This window comes from Bidens hawaiensis, unplaced genomic scaffold (genome assembly GCF_021521415.1).
Source record: "Bidens hawaiensis isolate Kalapana, Puna unplaced genomic scaffold, B.hawaiensis_p1.1 tig00000904_1, whole genome shotgun sequence".
Classification (NCBI taxonomy): domain Eukaryota; kingdom Viridiplantae; phylum Streptophyta; class Magnoliopsida; order Asterales; family Asteraceae; genus Bidens; species Bidens hawaiensis.
The window spans coordinates 3,340,099-3,356,937 of NW_027491052.1; the positions used below are offsets into that span (position 1 = coordinate 3,340,099).

Consider the following 16,839-nt stretch of genomic DNA (forward strand, 5'->3'; position numbering starts at 1 on the left):
ACTTCGTTTAGTTTCAGGAGTAATTAGCCATGTTACCAGACATGACAATTCCTTCAAACGATTAGCGCGTTCTAAGTGATCAGCACACAACATTTCTATCTTCCATAACTCAGGTTCCAGTCTCTGAACTTAATTATTCGAATAAAAGTGCTCTAGCACAAAAATTTTAAGTTCCGACCATATCATCTGAGTAATAATTTTCAAACTATAATTTTGTACCATCGTGTTCCATTACGATAAAACATAATCTACCAATATATCTGTAGCATATTTTACTACACAATGTTCTGGATTCTTACCAATATCCTTAACCATTTCGATCTTTTCTATTCACTCGCTAATCTATTCCTCCCTTTACCGTCAGTAAACTATTAATAATTCCTTAACACAACCAACAACATATCCTTCATACCGGATCTAATTCATTACGACTACTATTCATGTTTAGTTTATAATTAATACTTGTAGTCATAATAGTATTCGGTGGGACATTATCACTCTTAGTAATACCACTAAGAATTGAAATATTCATATTCATGTGATTGCTCGATCTATAATTCTGCAATCACATTTGCATCAACACTAGCAGTGATCTGTGATACGACATTCGGTATCATCATCTGCTATCTTTGAGCAATCAACTGAATCATATCAATCTCCATCATTGGAGTTACTCTCTTTATGTCATTCTGCCGTACCCATCCCGTACGCAGTAATCAATACTAATCTCACCGTATAACTCGTTACCAGCTCAATCATAACAACAGGTACACATACACACCAAATATTATCATACATATTACACATATCAGTATCTAGTATATATGTCCCACAAATATAATAACATATAGACTTAACCTGACGTCGGTTAACGTTTAAATATGTTTCATAACCCTTGTCACCAACTGACATATAGATCTTTCTCAACAAAGATTAATGTTTAATATGCTTGATTTCAATATCCTTCTGCATATCAGCATAACCGATACATGCTCACCGTGAGCACCAAACGATTACGTACCACGGAGTTATAATATCCGTGTCTATTTGTATATCTGGCATACACAGTATACCACCTACGAACGAACAGCCAACTATGCTATAATGATTCCAACACCTCCTTGTGTATGGGTAATCATTATATTCGAGTATACATGGGTATAGGCATCTAACTGATGTAAGGATAACATAGGGAGTTGCAAGGTTCAAGGTAATCGCGCTACCCATGTTGCCTTCAAATATTATCAATTACTATTATGGGAAACTATATCACTTGCTCAGTCAATGTCCTCAGGCGTTCTAGGTTTGCTAAAATCGGTAATTCTCGATCTGGAGGTGGTACATCTCATAGGTTTGAGAGTGAGAAATACATATATATATTTATATATATTATTTTTATCTGCTCATTTCTTATCAATTTATTATTATCATTATTATTATTATTTTCTTTTTACCTTAATGGAATAACAGGTCCGTCCGTACGTGAGGGTCGACGGTTCGGGTGAACATAGGGGGTTATTAAGATATACGGTACCGGTGTTGGTAGGGTAAGGGATTTATAAATTTTGATTGGGAGTGACGGTTACTAGATATTTCCGGTTAATGTCAAACGGGAGATCTAACTTGGTACTACCATAACTATGGCCCGATAAGTCAGACTTATCCTCAACCGATGCTCTAGAAATTTCAGCATCCTCGGTACTTTTATTATTTCATCCCCCGGTTCCTTATCCGGGTCCTATTTCTCAACACAAGTACCCACAAGATACGTACATTTATATATATACACATTAGCACGCATAAATAATATTATATACTTTACACATATGTTGCCATTTTTACCTATTAATGTACCCCGTGACTTCCCCTGAATTCCCTCGTGCGGACAAGTCTGTTATTATGTTCCGGACCATAATAACTCACTTGTCCTTCTAAGTTCATCCAGATCTCGTCACTATAAATTATTAGTTGATATTCATATCCTATAACACTTGAGCTACTGGTTATATTTTAGGTATCTTTAAAAGACATCCTAATCCTTTATAACCAATGGCTCTGATACCAAGTTCTGTAACACCCCGAAACCGCAGCGGAAACGTAAACGGGATGCAACAGACACCTCTGATATCAACCACATTGTTTATAAAGAAAACTGAATACATTAATATACTTCAAATTACATTATCTCATATTTCATTACCGTCTAGGTGATACACATTTCATACAATACGATACATAATTCTATTATTTATAATGTATCCTAACATCCCGCACGCAAATCTTACACACATCAAGCACTTAGCACGTAAGCAATCACTTCATCTTAATTGTACCTGAAAAGCATGTGAGAAAACGGGTCAACTACGAATAGTTGGTGAGTTTCACAATTTGAGTAAACCATGATAAATCCATATCAAAATATAGCATTATCTGGGGACACTGTTAACCCAGTACTGTACTCATTCCAGGGGCAACGTTAACCCAGAAACACGATGTAATTATGCTGAGCCCACAAGTGAAACCTCTGACTATCACACACAACCCCCGTGGCATATCCCCCGCCCACGGACCTGCCCCAAACCGCTATGTCTAACATTACATAGCAAAATATATATCAACAACAAAATAGACATGTGCAACTAGCGGGGAAACATCAGCAAATCCATGCCGGACCAGTTGGGTTTGTCAGACCAATAGTACTATCCACACTCTACCGGCTTTCAGTTAATCACTCGTGTTCCGGGGCCTTAGAATGTTAGCAACTCAGACAATTACCATCTTAGTACATTTCCGTACGATTCCCGTACAATAAAATATATATAAATCCACGCAAGTCCATGCGTTCAGTATGTATTTAAACATTTCAGTAATAACATGCTTCCGCCCCGAGAAACTATTTAAAAACAATTCAGAAAAAGGGGCTCGTGAAACTCACCTTAGCACATGCAAGCAGGTAACAACAATCATTATCAATTAACACGTCCAATCTGTAATATGATCCCTACGATCGTTATTATACAATTATTGTTTATATAATCTTTAACCGTGTTAAACGGTACATCTGGGGACACTGTTAACCCAGTACTGTACCCGTTCCGGGGGCAATGTTAACCCAGAAACACTTCTCCGGACTCAGATTGTGATGTCGTTTAGAGTCCAACAGTCAAATTTTCTAATAGCTTGTTTTCCCCGTTTTGCGTGCCTAGCACGGTTGCCCGTTTTTATGTTTCAAAAATGAGTTTGGTCACACACGACCCGAAAATAGTGGTTGACTGATAATTTAGTTTAAGTTGTGAAATTAGAGCTCGGTTTAGACGCCCCGATTGGCCGCGGGACCCGTTTCCGTCTTTAGTGCACCGGAAACTGTTTTGTCGGGTAAAATTACTCAAATCATCCGAATTATTTTCGGATGATTCATTTTTACTTGTTTAACTCAATTATATGAAAATAGTTCATTTTTAGGGTTTTTATACACCAGTCAGCTCGCTTAAGCGAACTTCACCGGTTTACGCGTTTTAACTTTAAAAGTTTGATAATTAGCACAAATAATTATCCGTTTAATCTCGGATCTTGAAATTTTGCAAAAATCACTTTTTAACAGTGGGGAATTTTATAAAAATATTTCCAGAATTAATTGTTATATTTAAAATTTATTTATCTATTTTTAAACACCATTTAAACACTAAATATGTCGTAAATACCAAACGACCTTAGAAAAATCCCAAATTTTTCCTGGATGTCCCCTGCCATCCACATAGTCCCTTGAAATTTTTCCAGAACCAAAATCCACTTTTACATGCCATTTTCACTAAAACCGAGCTAGAAAACCCTAGAACTCGTTTAACCGGAAAGCCTACTTAGACTTCTCCAACTGACCTAAAATTTTGTGTGTGACTTTTACATGATATAAAAAGATTATCTGCAATTTTCCAGAATTTTTCATGATATTTAACTATTTTTCACCATTTTTGGCCAAAACCGAGCATTAAATTCACCAAATATTCATCCTTTGTCCAAAAATTACCAAAAATTAACAGAACTCATATTTCCATGTGTTTAACACCGCTGTAAAATATCATGACCTAACTCTAAACCATCAACAATCTGTCCAAAAACTCCAAAACCGAACATAAACCGAATATACCTTTCGTTTTCCGCCACTACAAGCTACAAACTCGTCTTTCCGCCTTATCTACCACTAAACACAGAACCTACAACCAACATACCACAATACCAAGCAAGTTACACTCACGATCAAGCCATTTCTTTCATGGTTTCGGTTATGATTCAAAAACAAAGATTTAACCGTAAAAATTCGTTTTTGATTCGTTTAACTCCTTTCTTGGACCAAGATCCTTTGTATAACCCGTATACATCACTTGATCATGCAAGAATCGGTTTTCATCATTGAAACCTCATTTTCTTGCAAACCAACTCAAGAAACGAAGATGAACACGTGCATAACTCGATCATTACCTTGTTTTTCTTGCTAGAACTCTCGGTTTTTGGATGAAATTGTTGAGAGAATTGATGGATTGTTGAATGTGTGTTTAGAAAAAAGAAATGAAGCAATGGGGGACATGGTGGAGTCCGATCGGAAGTATGAGGGGTGGGGTGGGACCCACCTCTTCTATTTTTAGCCACAAATTCGGATTTCGGCAATCTGGATAATGTTTTGGATAATCTGGTTCATTTCGTTTTTCGGTTAAATGTTTAATTTGGCTTAAAACGAGGCTAAAACGGTCGTTTTTCGGCTTAAAAATGAAATTTATATAAAACCGATTTAAAAACTTTAAAAACTTAAACCATGACATTTATTAACTTAAAACATCATATTATTAATTATCGCGCATCTTTTTCGGCTTGATCGATCATCTCTTGCTCGGTTTGGTATTGAAGGTTTCGTTTAATGTACCGACGTACCATTAAATCGAAATTCTTTTTCTGAGCTTTAATTCACTTATCTCGAAGCTTTAATACTTCGTAAACATCACTATATATCATATATATCGTCTATAATTGAACCCTCGATTCGTTCGGGTTTCAATAACTATCGATCGATTGATCGCATATTCAATACGATGAATTATATATTCACGTACAATCAATACAGTGAACCATGTATTCTCGTATAATTACTATGGTAATTCATGTACCCCACATTAAATATGACGGAACTATTGTCTACCGGTTATGGTATACCGGGTTTCGTCGGAATCGTTACAGGTTTTGATCGGAAGAACAATACGATTCGACTGATGTAATATTTATCTCAAAACGGTGATTCAAATGACTTGATTTTTGATAATTGGAAATTCAAACACCCGAATTGAAACATTGTTTTGTCGTTTGGATAACAGTTTCGAGATAAGTTTTTCATTGGTCGAATCGTATCGTTTTTCCGATCAAAAGCCCTAAAACATCGGTTTGAAACTTGGGAAAAAACATAACGACGTTAAGTGTTTTTTAATGGATGACCATTGAGACAAAAATAGTTGAAAGTTGGGACCGCTGGTAGTGATTTTTAAAGTTGGGATTATTTATTTTCTTTGCCTTTAATTAAATGAGAAATATGAAAAGAAAAAATCTGATTGGTTTAAATTATTTCTCACACTTCTCACATTAATATGACTTCTCACATGAACTTAACCATATATATATAGGATCAGGATCATGTGAGAACCTTTTGGGAATTGAGAACTATGAGAACCATTTTGGACCACAAAAAAACCCAAAAATAAAAAAAATCATAAAACAAAAAAAACACAAAATAAAAAAACTAAAAAAACCAAAATTCTTATTTATCATCCCGGTTTCTAAAAAAAAACATAAAATTTTTTTTTCTCAGTTTAGCCAAATTAAACATATATGTATAATGTGTACATATTTGTACACACATGTTTTTTTCCTATACACATGTATAATTTAAGGTAAATGATAATGTACATATGCCTACATTACGTAACTAGAGATTAAATGAAAGTATACATATGTGTATAGGTATAATACGAATTAAAAAGAAAAAAAATCGTTTTTTATTATACATATATGTATAATATGTACACACATGGTTTTTCCTATACGCATATGTATAATTTAAGGTAAATGATAATGTACATATGTATACATTACGTAGCTAGAGATTAAATGAAAGTATACATATGTGTATAGGTATAATACGAATTAAAAAGAAAAAAAATCGTTTTTTAATGAAACCGGAATGAAATATAAGAATTTTGGTTTTTTTACTTTTTTAAAATTTTCATTTTTTTTGTTTTATAATTTTTTAAATATTTTTTTAAAGGTTTTTTTTAGTGGTCCAAAATGGTTTTCAAAGTTCTTAATTTGCCAACGGTTCTCTTAGGATCCTTACCCTATAATATATATATATATATATATATATATATATATATATATATATATATATATATATATATATATATATATAAACGAAAACCTTAAAATCCTACGTGTCGCGATGTGGTCGCTCCCACATTTTATGGAAGCCACCGGATTGCTTGATTTTTAAATGGAGGTCTCTCATTGATTTAACCCAAATTCATGGGTATGGATCTTACCAAAACCAAACAGCTCTTAAACGGGTTATAACATCTCATTACATTAAAAATTAATCTTACCAATTATTTGATATGAAAATCCTATAAAATAGGGATATACTAAAATTTAATATCCAATTTAAAAAGAAAAAGATATTATTTATAATTAATAAACAATTTTATAGTAAAAAACATAAGCGGGTCATGGGTCACCAAATCTAGATAGCTTTTAAACGGGTTATAACATATCATTTATTTATGAAACCCTTTCATCATCAAACCCTAAGTATATTATTAACTTTCTTATAATAAAAAAATTAAAATCCAAAAAATAAATATTAAAAAACGAAAAATGTAAAACAACCATTTTCTCAAGCCATCAGATTGCTTTATTTTTAAATGAGGTTTCTCACGCATTTGACCCGAATTCACGGGTAAAGGTCTCACCAAAGCCAAATAGCTCTTAAATCGGTTATAACATCTAATTATATTAAAAATTAATCTTATAAAATATTTGATATGAAAGTCCTATAAAATAGGGATATAATAAAAAATAATATCCTATTTTATTTAAAAAAAAGATATTATTTATAAGTAAGAAACAATTTTATAATAAAGAAAATAAACAGGTAATGGGTATCACCAAACCCAGATAGCTTTTAAACCGGATTATAACATATCAAGTATATTAATTATTAACTTTCTTACAATAAATAAATTAAAATCTAAATATACATATATAAATATTAAAAACGAATAATGTAAAACAACCCCCATAATACGGGGGATATCCAATATACATATATAAATATTAAAAACGAATAATATAAAACAACCCCTGTAATACGATACGGGGGATAAAATCTAGTGTGTGTGTGTGTGTGGGTGGAGTTATAATAAGAAGTGGAGTGTGTCTAAAAAGTGTAGGAAGTAATCTGGTACGTTAGATTTGATGATCTGACGGTCTAGATGAAAAGTGTGTTTTTTAGGCCGTGTGCTTTATTTTAATTCTTGTTTTATAACACTTTATGGGCATATTCGTCCAGTGTGTTATATTATTTATGGAAACATTATTAATCTATAATAGTTATTTTTTTATTCCAAATTTAAAATACAACGCCAAAAAAATCATAAGACATATTGCAGTGTGTTTTAACTTTAATCCCAAATTTAATCCAGTTTTAAAACACAAGACCAAGAACATCAAGAACAATAACACACTATGTTGAACATGATGAATAAAAACACAGTAAACGTCATACTAATACATCAACTTTAAACACTAAAAACACCACTGCCACAATGCACGAATGATTAGGCTGGAACCCGCGTTCCAACATCTCATTAAACACATCCAGCCTTCTTTTAACAACCCGACCTGTACATACCCGTTAATCATAACACTCCAATACACGTTATTCCTCTTCGGCATTTCATCAAACAGTTGGTGTGCAACCTTCACTTTCCACAAACTTCACATATCCATTTATCATCGCATTCCACCAAACAAAATCCTTATTCAAAATCACATCAAACAATCTCCGACGCCCCAAATAATATTTGAACAAGATGGTGGTGATGACAGTGGTAGTTAAAGACGGTGGTAGTTAATGACGGTTGAAGACAACAATGACGATGGTAGTGGCTTTAAAGCCGATTGATGGTGAGTCGAACCAGGCGGTGTGTTATATTATTTATGGAAACATTATTAATCTATAATAATTATTTTTTTATTCCAAATTTAAAATACAACGCCAAAAAAATCATAAGACATAATGCAGTGTGTTTTAACTTTAATCCCAAATTTAATCCAGTTTTAAAACACAAGACCAAGAACATCAAGAACAATAACACACTATGTTGAACATGATGAACAAAAACACAGTAAACGTCATACTAATACATCAACTTTAAACACTAAAAACACCACTGCCACAATGCACGAATGATTAGGCTGGAACCCGCGTTCCAACATCTCATTAAACACATCCAGCCTTCTTTTAACAACCCGACCTGTACATACCCGTTAATCATAACACTCCAATACACGTTATTCCTCTTCGGCATTTCATCAAACAGTTGGTGTGCAACCTTCACTTTCCACAAACTTCACATATCCATTTATCATCGCATTCCACCAAACAAAATCCTTATTCAAAATCACATCAAACAATCTTCGACGCCCCAAATAATATTTGAACAAGATGGTGGTGATGACAGTGGTAGTTAAAGACGGTGGTAATTAATGACGGTTGAAGACAACAATGACGATGGTAGTGGCTTTAAAGCCGATTGATGGTGAGTCGAACCAGGCGGTGGGCAGTGGTGGTGACTTCCAGTGATTGACGGTGAATCGACCATAACCAGCCCTGAGGTTGAAGACGAAGGGACCGGCCATGATTAACGTTATCATGGCCGGCGTGTTAATGGCTACTAAACCTGCTTTTGCTACGCCGCCACCACCACCGCTACCGCAGTCACTCCGCCGCCGCAGCAAACCCTTCTGGCCTCTTGTCATCGCTCTCAATGTTTTCATCGGAGGTAACAGATTTATTATTACGGCATGATGGTGGGTTATTGGTGAGTGAATGGTGGTTATCAAGGACCGACTGATTTCTTCATATCTTGGTTGGTAATCTGGATTTTATTAGACTTAGGGTGAAAGGAACGTAATATATATATATATATATATATATATATATATATATATATATATATATATATATATATATATATATATATATAAACACAAGCCTTTAAAAGCTCTCTAGTTGGCTCCTAAATTCTCTTAAGCCACCAGATTGTTTTATTTGTAAATGAAGGCTTCTTATGCATTTGACCTGAATTCACGGGTATGGGTCCCACCAAACCTAGATAACTCTTAAACGGGTTATAACATCTCATTAAATTAAAATTTAATCTTACCAAATATTTGATAGGAAAATCCTATAAAATAGGAATATATTAAAAATCAATATCTGATTTTTTAAAAAGATATTATTCATAATTAAGAAACAATTTTATAGTAAAAAAAAATAAGCGGATCATGGATCACCAAACCCAGATAGATTTTAAACGAGTTATAACATACCATTTATTTGTAAAACACTTTCATTATCAAACTTTATTACTAAGTTTCTTACAATAAAGAAAATTAAAATCCCAAAAATAAATATTAAAAAAAATATATATATAGAACAACCCCCATAATATGGGGGATAAACCTAGTATATATATATATATATAGAGAGAGAGAGATTGAAAATAAATATAATAACAACTAAATTGATTCCGAAAATAACAAAATACTTATGGACCATCTTAACCTCTTTTGTTATATTCTATCCAATGGGTCCATATTACTTTTTACACTTTTTAAGAAAAAGTCACTTATTATTCTAACATTGCTATATATATATATATATATATATATATATATATATATAGGAGTACGATCATGTGATAACTTTTTGGGAATCGGGAACTATGAGAACCATTTTGGACTACAAAAATAAAAAAAAAATTATAAAACAAAAAAAAAACACAAAAGTAAAAAAAGTATAAAAACAAAAATTCTTATTTATCATCCTAATTTCGTAAAAAACACTGAAAAAAAGAGTTCCCGATTGAGCTAAATTTATACATATATGTATAATATGTACACATATGTTTTTTTATTACACACATGTATAATTTAAGGTAAATGATAATCTACATATGTGTACATTACGTAACTAAAGATTAAATGAAACTATACGCATGTTTATATGTATAATACGAATTAAATTTTTTTAAACCAGAATGAAATATAAGAATTTTGGTTTTTTTACTTTTTAAAAATTTTGGTTTTTTTTTGTTTTATAATTTTTTAAATATTTTTTAGAGGTTTTTTTTAGTGAGTCAAAATGATTCTTAAAGTTTTCAATTTGTAAAGGGTTCTCTTAGATATATATATATATATGTGTGTGTGTGTGTGTGCGCGCGCGCGCGTGTGTGACAAAACTATGCATTGCTAACCAGCATTTGAGTTGATCAAATTTATTTTTATGCATGCTACATGTTTGCTTTTAGGATGATTGTGAAGATGAAAGACTAATCACTTAGTTGTACTGTAAGACTATTATAAATCGAAATATTCTTATTAGTTGTGTAGATTATTTAAATTGTTGTATTTTCTTTGAACAAGTTGTATTTGAGTTGAATGAATGAAATGGATTAACAAATTTTTGTCACTTAATAGTGTCTTGTGAATTAGATACAATCATAGTTGCGTCCTGACATGTTTTATCGTCTTTGGTTGGGGTGTGACAACACAAAAAGAGATGTTCAGCCTAACAATCCAGTGAAGTGCACCAACATTGTATAAGATACCTACGTTATTAATAAAATATATATGGTTCACTTCTCCAACATCTCTCCACACATTTGTTTTAAAGCTCAATAACCAAATACATATTTGATTTCTCACTTTTCCAGCTGGCCCCTACAATAACCTTTTAACCATCTCCGGTTGATTCATAACCAAAACCCCAACAAAATGGTACACGAATATAAGAAGGATATGCTTGTTGTTTTACTTTTGTAGTCACAGATTTCCTACTATAAGCTTACGAGGAAAAACGGAGATGCAAACAAGGCCATTGAAAGAACCAACAAGATCATAACTAAGGAAAGGAGGAGCCGTGAATAAACTAACTCTTCTATGACCAAGTACGTTATTATAGCGATCTTTGTTATAACTATGGTTCATAGGACAATTAATGAAACGAGAACTTGTGATAAAAGAATGCCATAACTTAAACACACGCTTGCAATGATTTGTATCCAAATATATATACTCTTAAGAACCTCGTCATCAACAACTTCTGCCATTGAAACTTAAAACCCTAACAACAATCGTCAGTGGTGGCTCTAAATATCATCCGTATGCATGTTCTAAATCATGAATGCGTCTATCAGAGGTGCACAAAAAACCTGTACTTGGAACCGGACCCAAAAATATACCGGGAACTGGGTTTTTTAATACCCGGGCATTCTATACCCGAAACTGGGTATTCTATACCCGAAACCAGAACCAACCCTAGCCATAAGGTATAGATACGGTTTGCATTTTGAGCTCAATACTCGTACCCTATTTATACCCGTAAATTAATACCCGAAACCGGTCATGCCTTATACCCATACCCGATACAATTTTTTTAATACCCTATATAATACATGAGTTTTTATAGTATATTTTTATATTTACTTCACAACTTCTACGTTTAAGTTTTTTTTTAAATGCATATTATAAAGTAAATAATTTGTATTGAGTGAATTTATGGTTTTTGTAATATATTTTAATTGTTTTTATAAATAACAAATTTAGTTGTTAAACGAATTGAAATATGTATAAAAAGTTACAAATTCAAAACCGGGTAATAATACCCGCTCATACCTAGACACATACCCGTATCTAATACCTGGTTATACCTTAACCCGATCATACCCTACCCGGATACATAGGGTTGAGTTTTTTTCCTCAATAGTCAATACCCTATCCGATTTCTCTCAATATACTCGATCATACCTGAACTCGATTCCAAACTTGAAACTGGTTATTAGTAAAAACATGATTTGTGCACCTCTAGGAATTATCCCGTGGCGACCTGAGGAATTATCCGAGCACGGGCTTCACGGTACTACTTCCGATGCAAATAGTAGAAGGGGTTGAAGTTTTGGTGTGTGGTGCACCTAAAGGAGCCCATGGCAATGCTAAAAATGGTAAGTTTGATGGTGCTTTAGATAGTTGTGGAGAATATCTGACCCGGATCCTAAATGGATCATGAAGAAAAATGCCTATGGGTCGTATGATGGGTGACATGTTATTGCGACCGGATCACAATGTCTTGATTATTAATAGGGGTTCAAGGGCATGGGACCACGGGGGAAAATGGGCATGACCTGAGTTATTTACAAACCGGATGACTTAATTGGCCAAACTAGTGATTGTAAATGGACTTTCCTTTTGAATGGAGCTTCGAGTGTTGGGATATCCGTTTCGGCCCTCTAACTGAATATGCAAATAATTGGTTCCACCGGAAAGCTTGTTGATTATTGTTACCCCGTGTCTACACTCTCCGTTAATAATCAAAACAAGCTTATGCTCAATAATTTGTGTGTAGTAAATGCTATTTATTGGCAATTAATGAATGAAAATGTAGGTGATATAAAAGGCTGTCGTATATTTAATATTTTGGGAATGTGAATAAATAGAGACTCATTCAATTGTAAAATCATTTAAAAGGTTCAATGATACGAAAGAAAGAAAAATTGGGTTAAACAAAGCACACGGTAAACAGATGAAACACATGAATGAATTAGAGCATTCTGGAAGGCCCATCTTAAACGCATCTAGGAGTCATACGCGAATCAAAAATATTATTTCGTGACAAGTTGGGTAGTATAAACTTTCTACAATTTTTTTCCAAAGGGTATATGTAAAGGGAGAGTTGGAAAGACGAATATGAAAAGGGCAAATCGAGTTTTGTAAATACTTATTCCTTTTGTTTTTGACAATTTTGGTTTCCTCGCGTTTGAAGCTGTGGAGTTACTTATCCGTGTTCAGCGGTCATGCATAGTAATGTTATAACTCCAATATCAGCAAATGTAGTTTTTAAAAGATTGGGTTTTGCAATTCAAAAATGGGTAGCGGCGTAACTTGTTGCTCACTTGCCTTCTGTTTCGATGTAATCTAAACATTTAATACTTATATGTAATTTGACTAAAAAATCGTAAGGATTATTAAACATGAATATTATATATTTTTTGTTAAAAAAGACAAAAAACCCTTAGTTGATTCACATTTTACACTCACTGGAGTGAGTGACGGGAGATGGGAGTAAATTGGACAAGCTAATAATTACCAAATTGTTATTATTATTAGTTAATAATTAATATGGACACATTTAGAGCACCCTCGTTTTTACCTTTACGGGTAAAAAGACCACACTCTCGTTGACTTGACTTATATGCTACAACTTAATTGTATACCTAATGCATTCATGTTGGGACCATACTTGACAGTGTGACCATTGCTTCTTAAATTAAGGTACGTAAGATTTCTAGCTGCCCATATCTACCACCAACACATGCTTAATTCCCATGAGTCTCCCATCCCACCATCTCCTCCTATGCCTCCTCCTCCTCCTCCTCCCGTCCTCCCCCGCCGCACCCGGCCACTGGTCCCTCCTCCTCCCAACCATTGGCATCTCCGCCATGCACATGCAACTCCTCCCTAACGACCGTCTCATTATCTTTGACCGTACTGACTTTGGCCCCTCAAACATCTCCCTTCCCGCCAATAAATGCCGCTCCGACCCCAACGACATGGCGTTGACACTCGACTGCACCGCACATTCTGTCGAATACCACATTCCCTCAAACTCCATTCGCCCCCTCACGGTTCTCACTGACGTGTGGTGTTCTTCCGGGTCTCTAACGCCCGACGGCAGCTTAGTTCAAACTGGTGGCTTCAATGACGGTGATCGTGTCGTTCGGGTTTATAAATCTTGTGATGGGTGTGATTGGGAAGAGGTACAGTTAGGGTTGAGTGAAAGAAGATGGTATGCTACTAGTCATATACTACCAGACGGCCGCCAGATTATTATTGGCGGTCGTCGACAATTTAACTTTGAATTCTACCCTAAAATATCACCGGTGGAGAAAGCGAAAGGCCTACCGTTTCTTGTTCAAACATACGACGAACAAATTGAGAATAATTTGTACCCTTTTGTATTTCTTCACACGGATGGAACTTTGTTCATATTCGCAAATAATCGGGCCATTTTGTTCGATTATTTGAAAAACCAAGTGGTAAAGACGTATCCAAAAATACCCGGTGGCGAGCCGAGGAATTATCCAAGTACGGGCTCTGCGGCACTACTTCCGATGCGGATAGTAGAAGGGGTTGTAGCTGTGGTTGAAGTTTTGGTGTGTGGTGGTGCACCTAAGGGAGCCCATGTCAATGCTAAAAATGGTAAGTTTGATGGTGCTTTGGATAGTTGTGGGAGAATTAGAATATCTGACCCGGATCCTAAATGGGTCATGGAGAAAATGCCTATGGCCCGGGTGATGGGTGACATGTTATTGCTCCCGGACCGCAATGTTTTGATTATTAATGGTGGGGCAAGTGGGACCGCAGGGTGGGAAGATGCCCGTGACCCGGTTCTCAAACCAGTTATTTACAAACCGGATGAGTTAATTGGGTCTCGGTTTGAAGTGCAGAACCCGACCACCATACCTCGAATGTACCATTCGGCTGCAGTTTTGGTTCGAGATGGCCGGGTTCTGGTTGGTGGGAGTAATCCTCATGAAGGGTATAATTTCACAAACGTACTTTACCCTACTGAATTAAGTCTAGAAGCGTTTTCACCTTCATATTTGGATCTAATATCATCGAGTTTTCGCCCGAAGATACTTTCTATAGATACCCATTTTCAGTATGGAAAACGGGTGGCTATACAGTTCAAAGTTGAGTCTCCGGTGGACTTGAACTTAATCTGCGTGACAATGGTGGCGCCCTCGTTTAACACACACTCTTTTTCCATGAATCAAAGGTTGTTGGTTCTTGATGGTGACAACACCACTGAGATGGTTGGAAGTTCAAGTTACGAGGTTGGTGTGACGGCGCCGCATTCAGCTAATGTTGCACCAGCGGGGTATTATCTTCTTTTTGTGGTCCATCGAGACATCCCAAGTGAAGGGGCTTGGGTTCACGTTGAGTGACCAAACATTTGTGTAGATTACTTGTTAGTTTGGCAACCATGTTTAAAGTTAAATGAGTACGTTTGTGAAAAGACATTTGAATTTAACTTTTGATGACTCAATATTTACTTTTGTGTCTATGTTAAAATAGTAGTTGGCCGCTTCAGTTTTATTATATACTAGTTTGAGATCCGTGTATTACAAGGTTAATTGATGAAATTGTAAACTTTAACTGTTAAGTGAAACACAATTAACAAAAATGATCATATAATATTAATAAAATTACAATTTACATTAAAATAACATAAATTGCATAACTAATATTACATAAATATGTTGCATATAAGTAAAACCTTCATTGAATATTACATTTGTGATTGTATTGGTCGGTATACACTGTTTATCAAAAATAAAAATATTTAGTTTATGTCTGCTTTAACTCTTGATAAGGTAATAAATATGCCGGCTTATAACTCTTCTGTGTGACAAATAAAATTCTTTAAGTGCATTCTAACCGTAATAATAGTATCCATGAAACCAACAAAAAAAATATCCATGCACATAAAATATCATACCTTTTAATTAATTAATATGATGTCGTTTGAGATCATCTGCTAATGAATGAATCGGTTATGATTTACATTTAATAAAAATATTAAATTCATACATTGAAATGACTTAAAAAATAAGGACTATATATTGAAATTGGCTGAAGAAAAAAAATATGATAATGGTTTTGACAAGTGGCAAGAATATGTAGTCTTTTATTAGACACGGCGGTGGGGATGAACGACGGTGGGAATTAGGGTTTGTTATATGGGTTGGGTATGTGTTATGAAAAGAGATGGACAGAATAATAAAAGGATTCGGAAACTATTATTTGAAATGGTTGACCCGAAATAAAAACCATTTATTGAATATGGGTTAAAAAAAAATGAGGAGTGATGAGAGCTTAACAAGTGGCATAATGAAGTAGCATTTTATTAGAGTAGTAAGATAGTAAGATCATTTACTTTGTAAAGATTATATATATATATATATATATATCACAATAAGCAATATTCATAAAATAGTGTAAGAAATAGACAAATTAGTTCTTCACACATGTGTAAGGCTTTTTCAATGGTAGTTAACTAATTCTCAGATCATTTATTTTAAAGACTAATTCCATTCATTTTCAAGTTTGATTTTAATATTCTTTTTATTTTCATAACTATTTTTAACATATATTATTTCCTCTTACAAATTTTAAAATATTCTGAAATTCCGAATATACAGTTAAGACATGTTTAATTTAGTTTACGTTTCAGTATGATCATCTATCGTAGTCGGATTCCGCCCTTGGTGGCGTTAGAGTTGTAGTGGCTTTATCAATTGTCGTATATTGTTGACTATTTATATCGACGCCCTCGAACGCAAGGTCAAAATCTTGTTGTGATTATATTCTAATATTTTGTTTTACCTTTTCAACTAGGGTTTTACCAGCGCATTGCGTCGAGGCAGATAGGTAACCAGGATGGTGGTAAAACCGAACTGT

General features: G+C 34.2%; 1 protein-coding gene across 3 annotated transcripts; it reads left to right on the forward strand.

Moving 5' to 3' along the window:
• The first annotated feature begins 5,897 nt into the window (after positions 1 to 5,897).
• On the forward strand, positions 5,898 to 15,323 carry LOC143545474 (aldehyde oxidase GLOX1-like). Of its 3 annotated transcripts, none has more exons than XM_077037367.1 (2): positions 5,898 to 5,923; positions 13,715 to 15,323. In XM_077037367.1, the coding sequence occupies exons 1-2, from the start codon at positions 5,898 to 5,900 to the stop codon at positions 15,321 to 15,323; spliced, it is 1,635 nt and encodes a 544-aa protein (XP_076893482.1). The 3 variants fall into 3 exon arrangements, with proteins under 3 accessions (XP_076893482.1, XP_076893490.1, XP_076893488.1); XM_077037375.1 differs by lacking the exon at positions 5,898 to 5,923 and adding an exon at positions 6,314 to 6,336 and having other exon boundaries at positions 13,763 to 15,323; XM_077037373.1 differs by lacking the exon at positions 5,898 to 5,923 and having other exon boundaries at positions 13,701 to 15,323.
• Positions 15,324 to 16,839: the final 1,516 nt, after the last annotated feature.

Excerpts from the sequence above, each read along its gene's own strand:
- LOC143545474 (XM_077037367.1), top strand. The coding sequence starts at position 5,898 with ATGTTTTTTTCCTATACACATGTATA. Across the intron at positions 5,924-13,714 it reads TTTTCCTATACACATGTATA|CCACCATCTCCTCCTATGCC; the intron begins ATTTAAGGTAAA and ends GAGTCTCCCATC.